Below are 14,866 nucleotides of genomic sequence, written 5' to 3'. Positions count from 1 at the left end.
CACACACACACACACAGTGAAATTCAGCCATAAAGAGAATGAAATTCTGCCATCTGTAACAACATGGATGGACCTAGAGCATGTTATACTTAATGAAATAAGTCAGACAGAGAAAGACAAATACTGTATGATATCACTTACATGTGGAATCCAAAAAATAATACAAACGAATGTATATAGCAAAACAGAAACAGACCCACAGATATAGAAAACAAACCAGTATTTACCAGTGAGTAAAGGGAATGGTGGGGGCAAGATAGGGGTGTGGGACTAAGAGACACAAATTTCTAGTATAAAGTAGTACAAAATAGGATATATTGTACAGCCCGAAGAATTACAGCCATTATCTTACAATAATGTTTAATGGAATATAATCTGTAAAAATATTGAGCCGCTATGCTATACACCTGAAACTAATATAATATTGTAAATCAGCTATGCCTTAATTAAAAATAATTTAAAAAATAAATCTGCTCTTTGCTATTTCCCATGACATAGGGAAGCTATGTTGTGAAAAAAGGCCAGATTCAAAGTAATACTAGAAAAATAATGCCATTTGCAGCAACATGGATGGACCTAGAGATCGTCATTCTAAGTGAAGGAAGCCAGAAAGAGAAAGAAAAATACCGTATGATATCACTTATATGTGGAATCGAAAAAAAAAAAAAGACACTGAACTCATCTACAAAACAGAAACAGACTTGCAGACATAGTAAACAATCTTATGGTTACTGGGGAAAGGGGATAGGAAGGGATAAATTTGGGAGTTTGAGATTTACAAATGTTAGCCACTATATATAAAAATAGATTTAAAAAAGTTTCTTCTGTATAGCATAGGGAATTATGTTCAGTATCTTGTAATAACCTTTAATGAAAAAAATATGAAAATGAATTATGTATGTATATACATGACTGGGACATTGTGCTGTATACCAGAAATTGACACATTGCAATTGACTGTACTTCAATTAAAAAAAAACACAAAGTAATACTAGAAAGTAAGACAATTCTGAGATAAAGTTTTATATCATTTTATATCATAGGTATATTCCCAATTCTCTTGGTTGAACTAATGCTACATATTAAAAGGAGAATCACATCAATCAAATGGAGTTAGGAATAATTGGTGGTATGGAAAAACTACCAATAACTCACAAAATGGATAATCCACAGCTGAATAATTGAGAGTTGACTTGATATCAGTTCCAGATCAATGACTCTATGGAGAGTGAATCCTACTTTGTTTTACAAAATATTTATTTTTGATAAATTGCATGCTGTCCTTTAATACCTGGTTCAAAAAAGTCTCTTCATGAAGGTGAATGCTTTGAGAGTATATTTAAAAAGAAAGCTGATTTTTAAGAAGTTACTAAATGAAAAAATGTTTCTTACTTAAACTAAACTATATCATCCCCAACTAACTTCCTGATTTTAAAAATTCTGTGATACTTTAAAATAAACTTGTGTTTTAATGCCTTTATCTCAGAAGGAATTGTATAGGTATGAAATACTCACCTAAAAGTGCATTTTTCCCATGATCATCTGGTAGAAATCGCTTGTCTACAGCACACACTAGGATGTGTTCAGGAAGATTAGGAGACTTGGCCCCCACCAGGAGGAATCCCGATGGGATATCAATTTGTTCCATACACAGAGATACCAAACGCAAATCCTTTCCTGCTTGACAAAAACCTAAAAACGAGTAAAAATGACACAGAGGAATGTTTAGAGGGGTTATAACTCCTCATCACCTATTTGGGGGGTAGATTTATCTGTGGGAATTACTATTAAGGACTAAGTTTAAAGTCCATCACCCCAACCAAAAGATAAACCTGCCATATCTGCCTCTCTGAGCAGAGCTGAGAAGACAATAAAAGGAAGTATTTCCAACTGTCTTAACCAATATTGATAACTCGATATTTTCTGATCCACAAGTAAGCAAACAGTAAGTATGCAGCAAACTCTGAAAAATATATGTAATTTTTATGTGCAAGTAATACAGTATTTTTACTTTCAACACAAATTCACTTCTCTAAATGAGAACGATCATAGAACCCAGATGCTCTCCATTCCATACAGGAAGAGACTAAAGCTCAGAGCTTGGTGACTCATAAAAGAGTGGGTCAGAACTAGAACTCAGAACTGTTAGGTTATTTTCACTAGATATGACATGATAAGATATGACAAAACCTTACATAACCACTTTGTATACCATAATGTATTATGCTAATTCATTAACTCATCATTTATTAAAAATAATTTGCAACAGATACTGCCCTAGGCCTAGGGGTAGAGCCGAACAAAATATATCTTCCTCTAAGAACTCACCTGCAGTCAAGTGGAAGAATGTACAAGGAACTGGTAATTACAAAACAGAGGACAGCTATATTCTTCTACAAGGCACTGATCTCCACATCTTCTGGGAAATGACCCTCCCTGCACTCTCATTATGTGATTCCCCTGGAGAGCTGACATTCCAGATCAAGCTGGAGCTGGCACTGCTCCAAGCTGGGCCACCGGAATATCCATCCCCCATTTCTGGCCATAGTTGATTAGCCCAGATATGGGCACCCAACATAAGCCAGGCCAATGTCCCCTGGGAGTTCTGAACATGGAGCCAGGAAAAGCGTGGCCTGGCCTGCTCTGTGGCAGCTCTTTTTCTTGCTCCCCTGAGAGAAGGCTGAGGGGGAAGGTCCTGGCAGTGTTTGGATCCCTGAAGCCCAGTTGTATCTGCCTTCCTCATGGTTTGGTCTTAAGACCTTTTGCTTTGGAATTCTTCCAACAACTTCTTAATTCTACCTAAGGCAGTCTGAGTAGGGTTTCTGTCACTTGCAAGCAAAAGAGGCTGAATAAAAGTATGATAAATGCTATTTCAGAGAGTTGTGGAGATGGACGGACACCCAACTCTCACACAAAAACCCGAGGAGACCACCATTGTTATGGCCCAATACAAAGTGGGCCAGAACCATGTTAGACTCCCCCAGCATCAATTCATGTTATGATGTTAACCAAGTGCCAACAAACAATTGGATGCCATCAGTTAATATGTGAGAAATAAAAAGAAAACAATATCCAAACATTGTATGAAGCTGTAGTGCATAGGAGTCTACTGTCTGGTCTGGATCATTAAACCTCAAAAGCAAACATAACAGAATTGTAAAAAGGCAATAAATGAGAGAATAAAATGATAAAGACAATCGGGTTCAACCATTTCAAGCATGCAGATTCCCTTTTAATAATAAAAAAATCAAATTTAACTTTTAGTGTTCATGAATTGAGGAAAACAGTATCAAAATGTTATTGTGAATTCTTTAACAATTTAAGTGAATCTGTATTTTATTATTCACAATATCATCTATATTTATTTGAACAATAGTCATTTATACATGTCAGTCATATTATTTATTCAGTTTACAAACATTTTTCGGAACCTATATGTAGACTCTTAAAGAATTTGCTGTCCCCGTCCCCATTAAGGGACATGACTCACAGGTTTGAGAGTTGGGATTTGATGATGATATTAATGGCAGTTAAAATTTATGGAGCACCGAACATAAGCCAGCTACAGCACTAATCAAGGTACAGACAATTTTATTTCATCTGCTCAACAACTCTAGGTGGGTACTACTATCTCCTTTCATATATGGAGAAACTGAGGCTCAGAAAGGTGATATTATTTGTCCAAGGTTACATAGTGAGTCCCACACTGTCCATCAGTGATGTAAGACATGGAAAGTTTGCTGTATGAAGACAGGTGAAAAGCATATTATTCACCTTGGTAAAAGAAAAGCTAAGCAAAGTTATAATCCAGAGCTAAAACCATGAGGAGTGAAGGCAGATTTTTTTCATGAAATTCTAAAATATGAAATCTAGGAGGCATTTTAAAGTCTGAAAGGAGGATGAATTTTTTTTTAATCAAAGGAATTATTAATTTGTATTTTGACAGTGAACCTAGAAGCACATCTCCCCTAGGAGGCAGCACCTTTATTATGTTGCTCTCCAAAAGGCAGAGCATATGAAATACCTTCCCAAATGGTGTAGAAAATTCAGCGATGAAAGCTTCACTATTACCTACTGATGGAAAACAGGATGCTTAAGGAGCTCTCTCTGTCGCTAAGAAGCAGTACCACAACTTTCCTAAACTTTCACTCACTCTATATTAGAAAGAGTAGGTAAATCTGTACAAATTTGTACCGATCTGCAAATTATTACAAGCTTTTTAGAACATCAGAGCTATAAGGAACCCCAAGGTCATCTGGTACAGGGTTTCCCAACAAGTAGTTATCAAAAATCCCCGGGATTCATAAAGGTATTCTATACTTGGGAATTACAAGTAAAACTAAAATAGACACCATTACCAATTTCTAAAAACTAATAAATAATTATTCTAATATCCTTCTTTTAAAACAGAATGTTCTGAGGGCTTTCCATGCTACACATGTAGGGATAGTGGGAATCAGCTGCGTGAGCGCAGGAGTCACTCGATTGAACCTCACATCAAGGTGTGGCCTTGATTATTATACAATTTTAAATGTTATTGTCAGTCACATGTATCGATATGTTGCTTATTTCATACCCATAGTGGGCTGTTGGTTAATAAAGGGAAGTTCGGGGAACGTGGGTTGTGTTGATGGACAAAGACATTTTACAAATGTGCCTAAGATGCTCTTTGCTAGGCATGAAAGTTAGATTCAACCCCAACCCTACTTATCAAATTATAAAATTATATAAAAGGCACCATATGCTTCAAAGACACACAAAAAAGCAATGTTACGATAAAATTTTAATGACTATAATCCAGTTTGGATTTTCGTCTAAGAGGGAAAAACCTACCTCTCTCAGCAGCATGTTATTTGCAGAGAAATTCTGCGAACAGCAGCCTGAAACTTTTTCATCACGTAGAGCAAACATTATAAAAACAAACTAGTACATCCTGTTCATCTAAAATGTAGAAATTCCAAAGTTTGGGTATTACAAGTCGATTTTGACTTCTTTTTTTTGATGGTGGGAAACATTTAAAGACACTTGGCTCCCCCCTCCTCCACCCCCTCAAAAAAGTGTAACGTTTTATCCTTGAATTTGTCAACAAAACATGATTTTTTCTTACACAATCCATTTAAAGTAAATTAAACAGCAATTACTGAGTGATAAAATGTAGACAAGTTTTTCTCATGCATGAATAATATCAAAGTGTATATTAATATTCTGATCTAAAATAAATACTCTCTACTCAAAATTAATTCTCTATCATAGACGCCATACAATGACAGAATTAGTTTTTAAATTCCTAAGGGGTTCAAAAGATGATGTATTAAGAGAGATTTTTGAGTCAGAGACTAGGTAACACTCAACCTCAATCTCTTTGGTTGGTAAATGGGGAACCTAGGGCCCAGAAAGGTTAAGAACATGGCCCAAGGTCAAGTACCCTGCAACTCCAAGAGTTAGGACTGGAAGTTCCCACGTCTCTTGACTCCAGGTCAGAGGCTCCTTCTTCCTCATTACATCACTCTGACTCGCAGAATGCTTCACTTCCCTGGGCTGATGGAGGACACTTTCCTACAGCTTCTTCTTGCCTATCTTTGCTGAGTCTCATCACCTGACTTTCTAGGCTGAATCCCAGGGGTCGCTTGACACACTAGCTCCTGTCAGCCATGGGCTGTGTTGGCATCCACCTAGCTCATGCTTGCTAACGAATCCTTAAAATTCATGGTTTTGCAAGCCACAAAGGTGTCGCGTGATTACAGAGTGAAGTTTCTGATGAGCATTCTCAAAGCAATACAGTGCAGCCAAAGGGAAATTAAGGAGAGAAAGTATAATTTTGGTTCCAGGCTAAACAGGGGTAGGGAAGGCACAGTGTGGAAAATATCTGAAGAAAGCAGGATTTTTCTCTGGAAGAAAGGTGATTTCAGGGTGATTTGTGTGGTATAATAAAAACTACACAGATAGCTTTCAGTACCACAGCCTTTGAAGGTTTTCTCATTTATGATATGAGGACACCTAGAGGTCAAAAGTAATAATTATTAAACAATGCCTGGACTCTAGTTTTCTCATAGGAAGGGGCAAACCTCCTCTTCTTAAAAATTTTTTTCAAAAAGCACTTGTGACAATGAAAAGAGAAAATGTCCTATTTTATGCTAAAAACCCCATAATGATGGGAGTATATAAAAGGGGCACAGGAACCACCTGACATTGCTCCCAATGGCCAAAACTGGAAAAATTTCAGCAAGAAAATAAAATAAAGTAATATTGGATTACAATCCAAAACATAAAATAAATATCCATGAGCATATAATGATATAAATAAATAATTGAATAAATTAATAAATGGGGGAGAAGAGACACATTTCCATGCAGCAGAATTCCAAATAATTTAGGTAGATACTCTGCCCTCCAGGAGATGGAGCATAACTCCCCCTTCCTTACGTGTGGGCTGAGCGCAGTGACTTTCTCCCACAGTATGGAAGCGGGGGCGGGGCAAGAGTGGAGATAACAGTATCTCAGCCAGGTGATCAAGGTCAACATCAACTGTCATAAACCATGTTGAGAGCAGGTAACCTTGATACAGTATGACAAAATGGTACTTTACCTCTGTAATCTTCCTCCCTAGAAGCCATAAGCCCCGTCTAATCAGGCGAAAAACATCAGACAAATTCCGATACAAGGTCTCCTAGAATATGCCTGACCAGCAATCCCTGAAACTGTCAGGGTCACCAGAAACAAGGGAAGTCTGAGAAACAGCCGCAGCCAAGAGGAGCCTAAAGAGACATGACAGCTAAATCTAATGTAGTATCCTGGGTGGGACTAGGTGAAAAGGACATCAGGTAAAAAGTAAAGAACCTAAATGAACTATGGGCTTTAATTATCATTAAAGTGAATAATAATGTTAAGATGCTAACAACAGGGGAAACTGCAGGGATACACAGAAACTCTGTACTATTTTCTCAATTTTTCTGTAAATCTGAAACTGTTCTTTCTAAAAAAAAGAAGTCTATTTTTTAAATGTTTTATTTTATCTTCTCAGCTTCTAGTTACTCACCAACACAAGCCACACAGGCAATTTCATTAAGAGGAAAGCGAATAGGAGAGAAAGAGAAGGTAAGGCCAGGTCCAAGAACAGGGTCAAGAAGAAGGCAATCCAAGGCCAATAATGGTTGCAAAGTCAAGGGAAAGTCCTTAAGTTTAGCTTGTAAGTTATTCTGAGAATACGTTCATCTGCCGAGGGTCTGTACTATTTCCTCTAAACCTTCACTTTTGGGATTCAGGTCATGTAGTTATACACAAAATATATCATCAAGGATCCCCAGTTAAGGAAAAAAAAAACATTATGGAAAGAGCAATATTTAATTTCGTTTTTTTTTTAAGTTTGAAAATAAGGTCGGTGTGTCTGTAAAGAAGTAGCTAAAGAATTTATGAAATGTGATTATATTTCAATTCGGATCCAAATACCTGGTGTAGGAGGTAGTTCTATTTCTGCACTATTAGAAATGCATTAGAATATTAATATAATAAAGATCATATATTAAATATGAATTAAAACCTCAAACAAAATGAAAGGAAACCTTACTACTCCCCTGTAAGGTAATTTTAAATTACACCTGAACTTCTGCGGAAAGAAAACTAGGATCTTTCTTGTAGAGGCTACTGGAAAGCCTGGGAAAGAGTGCCCTAAGGAAGGACGGGCGGGAGCCTGTTCACTGTACACAAGGAAAGAAAGATACTTACTGAGGGGGGCATACAAATAACCATTTATTTGACAAACTTGCCCCCAGATAGTTTCATTTTCTGAGAGCAATACTGAAATGCTGCCTTAAGACCAAGACTTTTGATTTTAATTTTAAAAAGGAGTCAGAGTTCGGGTCCCTTCTTTGTCAGCCTCATCTACATTTCCTTAAGAAAATAGCCAAGGTTTTCACTTCACAGAACCAGATTTGCATTCTCCAATTATCTCCAACTTGAAGGTTACAGAGTAATCTAAATGGGGGAGGGGAAAGTTTACTGAAACAGCTGTAAACACAAACTAAAGTAAGCAAAGCAGTGTTTGGAGGCCTAAAATTTGGTGGCCCTTTACCCCTTCAGACAATCAAGTGCCTCACAGCAGGGTAGGAACCTACACTGTTCCAATAATTTACATAAGAAATTAGCAACCAAAATTTACATCTGAATGGCAACCCCCCAGAAGCCCATCAGGTGTTAAGTATCTGCTTATCTAAATTGCCTCTAAAAATAGCTTTACCTTCCTTTAAGTCTTAGGTAAATAGAAGATTTCCCATGAAGGGAAGGTGGTATGCCAAAACAAATCCAGGCACTATATTGCCCTATTTCACTGTCATTTTCATAAGGAAAATTTCAGGGCTGTTCTGCCTTTGAGTGAGAGGATACTTAGAACTTAGATCTTAGAATGAGCAAATGGAAAAAGCTATGGAAAAACTATGAACTATTAAATTATGAACTAATTACTAATTAGGCTGGGACAGCCAGAAAACAGCACTGTAAACCACTAAATGGAGGGAAGAGGGTATAATTTGTCACATCATCAAAACTATGAAATACTGAAAATGCTGTATGTAGGATTTTCTAATTAAAAGCGTGGTTAAAGCCTTGGTGGAAGAGAAGGTTGACAAAAATAAATAAACTCGGATTATTGGAGTATGTACATTTTAACCTTCTATTAGATAACAATATACTGGATGAATGTTCAAAATAAATGGAAGAGATAAATATACAACACCTGATATCTCTGTTATTGTTTTGAGAGTGGAACAGAAAGAATTAGGAAGAGAGAAGACTAAAAGAAAAAAAGTTCCTAAAATAGTAGCATTCTTGCAGGAAGCACTGGGAGGACTGAAAAAGTCCTGCCCTAAGTCTAGGCTTGCCTTTGCCACATACCATCAGAGAAGTCATTCAACTGCTGTGAATTTCAGTCTGTTCATCTATAAGATGGGGTGATAAATGCTGGTCTTTCTTAATAGACACCTGCTATGAAGTCACAGGTGATATGTGAGCGGGAGCATAAGCATTCCTCATTCCTTTCTGTAATTACTGGTTTCCAGCCTTGAGCACCACAAGCAATGATTGGAAACTAGCCAGACAATATTAGAGGAATTGAAAAAAAAGAAGGAAAAGGAAACCCACCATCTGTAGTGCAAGATCCTTCTGGGGCAGGTTTTTGTGAATAGGGGATTGGTGGGCTATTTGAATCAGACATTTCTTCATCATCTTCGTCATCTTCCATTTCATTAACTGTTAGATTGTTAGAAAAATCCAGGCTTCCATTTTGAGTGTAGCGGTGTACCAAATCTTTATCCAGATCCTCCACCTTGGGTTTTACATCTGGGTAAGCAAATAAACCATAGCTAATTTAACAACAACAACAATAATAATTTAAAAATACTTGTGGGAAAATTACCAAAGAAAAATTCATAGTTCTGAAAGATAGCTGAGGACAGGGAGACTGGCGTTGGCTAACATTTAACCCATTTATTTCAGAGGTCCCCAAACTTGGAATTCCCATTTTTAAAAAAAGGAGCCTAGAATGTGTGGGATCGAGAAACTTACCTGCAGATGAGAAAGGATGGTGGTCAGGGTCCAAGTACAGCTGGGAAAAAATTGGCCGTGGGACCACACTACTACATCTGAGAGAGGCTTCTATGGAGTTGTGGAGGGCTTCCTCAAATCGAGCAGATTTCAGTTGCCCAGCATATGAATTCCCCATGGTCTACACCACCCCTCAAAGAAAGAGAAAGAAAGGAGAAAACTGATAGAATTAGAGGGCAATATGTCTGCAAAGCACACATATAGCTGATACAAACTCTATCCATATACCTTGCTAAGACTGTATGAACTTTACCTAAACTTAAGACAACTTATCAATTTATCTGTTATGTCACTTTTGCTTCTTGTCTTTACTGTCTAAACCCATTTCAAAAAGCCCCTTTAAGGGAGCTTGTATCTGGGAATCAAACCATAATAAATGCTTTAAGTCAAGGTTCTCCAACCAGTAAATCAAGACTGACCTGTCAGTCATGGAGCCCAAAGTGGCGACAGTGGGGCCACGCCTCCCCCTTAAACTGGTAGGCTACCATGACCCCACAGGGACACTATCGGTGGTTTCAGAGCAAATGTCAAATTATTTCTTTCTCTACTAAGATCTTACTGTCTTAGGGGGGAAAAGATTCTTCTCTGGAAAAACAAATGAAAGATGTGTGACAGTACATTTAATTGACAAATTTCTGAAAGCAAGATGTGAGCTTTATAAACTCAAAGAACTTGTTTGTGTATTATTAGTGTTTATTTGAAAAACATTTTGCTTAGTCTGAATCACAATCTTACTTGGTACCCTTTACGAAAGTATAGAACAGGAAATTTTGAAGCAGCCGCCTTTACTATACTGGCTATACCAACGATTCTCAAAGTGTGTTCTGAGGTCCCCAAGGCCCTTTCTGGGGTCCATGATGTCAAGACTCTTCACAAACTATTACTAGGTATTTGCCTTTTTCATTCTTCTTCTCATATGTGTACAGTGGAACTTTCCAGAGGGTATATGATGTGTGATATTGCAACAGACTGAATCAGAAGCAGACAGACTACTCTTTTCGCTAACATTTTTTTGGGAAAATACAGTTATTTTCATAAAATGTTACATTGATATATAATGGATTTATTCTTAAATTATAAAATTAATAAATATTTTGAAATTTTCTTAGTTTTAATTTCTAATAAACATAATCCACATAGACAAAACTCAGTTCTTTTTAAGCATATAAAGGGATTATGAAGTGAAGACTCTGAGAACTGTTGAGCTGGACAGTCTACAAAGCACTTCTAAAAGTTATTTTATTTAACTCTCAGTATTCTGAAGTAGGTATGACCTCTTCCCATTTCACAGATGAAAAAACTAAGGCTTGAAGAAGCCAAATGACTTTCCTACTATCACCCAGCTGGTAAAGGTCAGAACTCAATATCCAAATGATAAATCCTGCACTCTTCAAGTTGGGTAAATCTCCTGCAATTTTGAGAATATCTTAGTTTCACTTATCCCATCAAGGAGAGGGGTAGGTATTAAATTTCATCTGTAACTCCAACTCTGATTGCCTTCCTGGAGAACTGATTGAGAGGACCCTGATCACGCATCGGGCTCAATATATAGCATAGCCTCTATACATAGGCTTCTTACACAATTCCTGGTATCAGTGAATAGTATACAGAGATTACCATCAGAGTGTCTCAGTTTATCAAAGCTTTGCTAGAAATTCCCATGATTTGGAGGAAAAGCTGGAATCACATTTTGGCAACCTTTCTCACAGTAGATAATAAGAAACCAAATGCTATGGGTTTAAATTACTAGGTTCCTTTTCACAAGAAAAAAAACATTTTGTAAATATGTGAGGTGATAAATGTTAACTAAACAAATTGTAGTCATAATTTTGTAATATATAATAATATCAAACAACTATGCTGCACACCTAAAACGAATACAATGTTGTATATCAATTACATCTCAATAAAGCTGGAAAAAATTACAAAGTTCTTTCTTACAACGAGTACATATCCCAAAGTATATGTATGATACTCAATCAAAGTTGTACGTGGAAGAAAATCAACAAAGCCCATCAAATGAAATTTTCCTGAAATACCAAGTTTTTGTCCAAGCTCATAAAATCCCACCAGTACAAACAACTATAAACATTTAATTTTTCTAAAGCTCAAAAGGCAATTTATTTTTCAACAGAACCACGCATGATCAAAACAGGGTGGGGATTGGAAGAGAAACATGCTGTGTCACTAGTTTATGCACCTAGGTCAAAATCCGATGGCCATTTCACCCTTCTTCTTCACTGAAGGGAGAAAAATGCCAGGGGCTAGCACCATCAACCATGGGATTTCTTATCCGTGGAAAACAATGGAATAACTTCAAAGGTGGACCTTTAGCCTTTCTCCAGAGCACCAAATGCCTGGAAATCTTGCCTCTTCTTAATCTATTACCTGTTCAACAAGTTATCTTCCTTTCATCCTTGAAAACCTTGAAAACCTACATTCTCCAAGAGATCTTTTTAGTTGAATTAAAGAAGAGCCCAGTTATACAAGGAGGACTGCATAATCTGAGTCCCGTCAATGTAGACATAGTTTAAGGAGTAATACAACAGATACGTCAAATAAATATTGTGCTGATTGAAAATATTAAATCAACATTAAAAATGGGTGATCGAGTTTCACCATCACAGAAGATACACATAGTCCTACAGAAGCATAAACCTGAGCAATACTCAGATGAAGACAAAGGGATGTACTTAAGGAACAGCCTTGGGAGAGTAAAAAGAAGTGGCTGGCTATTCCAGATGAAAACATAACCGGGCATTTTTAAAGATAATGATAATGTGAAGAATTTCAAAACTGACCCCAGACTTCTTTAGTGCTGAGTGTGAAGTTCTTCCCTTGACAGTTAGATGCTACCCAAAGAAGGGCAGAGTTCAAAGGAAGAAGCCTTTTTAGTGCAATGTATTCTTAATGTCATATGCTGTAATATTTAGAGTCACTGACATTGTTGGCCTTATCCACCTAGACTACCAGCCTTCCTTTTCTCTGAATCTCAAAGAGCCCCCAGTGCCCAAGATGGCATAACATCCCACTGAAATCAATGTGAATAAATCTAACTGCAGGTCTGAAAATGGAGAAGTACTTTTTAGAATCAGTTGTTAAATGAAATACAACAAGGAAGCAGACTTGTGGTTTCCATACATACATACATATTTTATGTATCTGGCTGACATTAAGTTTGTGAGGTTGCATTATATTGCTTTTTCCATGCTTTCTTTCATTACTGTGAAACTACACAAGGGAAAACTATATTAAATGTTTTGTTATAGCACTACAGACTTCTGAGATGCTAACAGTCACCCCTGGGCTACTGAGGAAATCTCTAAGAAAAGGATGGCGCACAGTATGAGCTCTTTCTGCACCACTAATTAATTGCTCAGAATGCAAGTGGGATCCAATACAAACCACCGCGACATTTTGGTTTGGTGCCTTTCTGCTCTAGCCTTGCCCCTTCTCTACAGAAAGAAAGGCAAAAGAAAAAGGGCAGAGTAGAGCAGGCAGCTTCCATCACTAGTGGCTTTAGGAATCAGGGCTGCAGCAGTAAGGGAAAGGGTAGCTTGGCAAACAGGTGCCTGCGGACCCCTCCATGCCCTTCCTCAACTCTTCTCCTGTTGGAGGTGGAAAGGAGAAGCAATACACCTTGAGGGAGTGTTTTCACTCCCTTTTTGTCAGTGGCTACATGGTTAATAATTACTGTATTATTAATGCAGGAATGACTTTTACAGTAGTTATTAAGTACATAGGGGACAAGGAGAAAATTTTCCTGTAACTTAACTCCCCAAAGACTTTCTACAATTAAAGCACGAGATCAGATTTCTGAATATGTACAATACTCCGATTTTTCAAATGTTCAGCTATGCGTGAAGCACCTGTCACGACGGCAGGCATCTAGCAGGCGGTTGATATAACTGCTGTGGTCCTTATTACTATGACTGGTAGTGGTCTCAGTGGCGATGGTGGCAGCAACAGTTGTTGTCATTGTCAAGAAGTGTGAAAGAAAGCATTCTTCTTTGAACCATTATAAAAACAGCAACATGGGAAACTTACTATTACTGCTCTCACTTTTAGGAGAACCAAGGCCTGGAGAAGTTAAGGAACTTGCCCAAGGTCATACTTGCCCAATGGCCAAGACAGGGGTGCAAGCTAATCACTTTGTCTACAACACCAGCTGTCTTAGGCTATCTAATCACGGATGCCATCCGGTTCTTAAAACACCTACAGTGATGACCTAATTGGATAAATGGAGACTCTGTGAAGTATTACTAAATTGCCAAGGCAAGCCAGGCCCCCAAACAAACAAACAACAAACAATAAAAAACAAACAAACAAATAAGTAAGTAAGTAAATCAAGGAAGAAGATTTGTTTTTTTGTTTGCTGATTTGTCCTTGTCTACATTTATCATGGCTGCAAGACAAGGCCGAAAAGGGCGTTTTAATACAGGATATGGGGCCAATATGCATAAAGCCAAGCGACAATTTGAAAAACTGAAACAAAATAAAACCACCACCTCTCCCCTCAATTAAAAAAAACCCCAAACCTCACTGTCAGTGTTAGATGAAAGGCAAAGATGAACCAAGTATAAACTCCTTCACAAAGAAGAAGTAGATTACCCCTGGGTAACTTTGGGGGATTGGTTCCAGGACTCCGGTGGATAACAAAATCCGCGGATGCTCGAGTCCCTTACATAAAAAGGCTAGTCCAGCCGGCCCTCCCAATGAGCGGGATTATTGAATCCATGGATGCAGAACCCCTGCGTATGGAGGCTGGCTGTGCACACACACAGGAGAGGAAGCACGGCCTGCCCCACTCCAAAGCAGAAGAGCAGTTAGCATCATTGTCCCTGCTTTGGGGAATTCTCTTGCCGACACTCTTTTTCTTCCCATTGCTTTCCACTTTAGAAGACGCAGTCACATTTCCTTAATTCATTACATGGCAAATCTAGAAATCAAAAACATTCTTATCAACCTCCTAAAATGTTAGGAATGTTTACATAACTCTTCCTGTTTTTCTCCAATCTTTCCCTTTTCTAAAAGAAGTTTAAATTTTCTTAGTAAAGACAAGAAAAGGTTTTCTAAAGGTCAAATGATAAAAAGAAATGAAACTGCGAGTGTTACCTTCCTTCTCACAGCAGTGTAAAAAGAAATGCTAGATTTCATTTATTGCCCAGGCTGCTGCTGTTAAAAAGTGAACACAATTTAATTGCAATTTCCCTTCTCATCCATGGCAGGACACTTCATTTAGGTAGGCAGAAGTCACAAGCAAAAGATTACA

General features: G+C 37.7%; 1 protein-coding gene across 18 annotated transcripts in view; it reads right to left on the bottom strand.

Annotated features, from left to right (window-relative positions):
- The window catches only part of GREB1L (GREB1 like retinoic acid receptor coactivator), a 213,023-nt gene that overhangs the window by 85,523 nt on the left and 112,634 nt on the right, over positions 1 to 14,866 (bottom strand). For 12 of the 18 annotated variants that reach the window (XM_074352557.1, XM_074352549.1, XM_074352538.1 and 9 more), the window contains exons 3-5: positions 9,556 to 9,754; positions 9,133 to 9,330; positions 1,516 to 1,692 (exon numbers count right to left, since the gene is read on the bottom strand). In XM_074352557.1, the coding sequence (XP_074208658.1) occupies positions 1,516 to 1,692; positions 9,133 to 9,330; positions 9,556 to 9,712 (532 nt within the window). In that variant the 5' untranslated portion in view covers positions 9,713 to 9,754. The remainder of the gene's footprint in view (positions 1 to 1,515; positions 1,693 to 9,132; positions 9,331 to 9,555; positions 9,755 to 14,866) is intronic. The other 6 variants (XM_074352540.1, XM_074352545.1, XM_074352544.1 and 3 more) reach the window with 2 other exon arrangements.

This window comes from Camelus bactrianus, chromosome 24 (assembly GCF_048773025.1).
Source record: "Camelus bactrianus isolate YW-2024 breed Bactrian camel chromosome 24, ASM4877302v1, whole genome shotgun sequence".
NCBI lineage: Eukaryota > Metazoa > Chordata > Mammalia > Artiodactyla > Camelidae > Camelus > Camelus bactrianus.
Note: the sequence above shows the minus strand (reverse complement) of the source record. Positions and strands in the feature narration are given on the sequence as shown.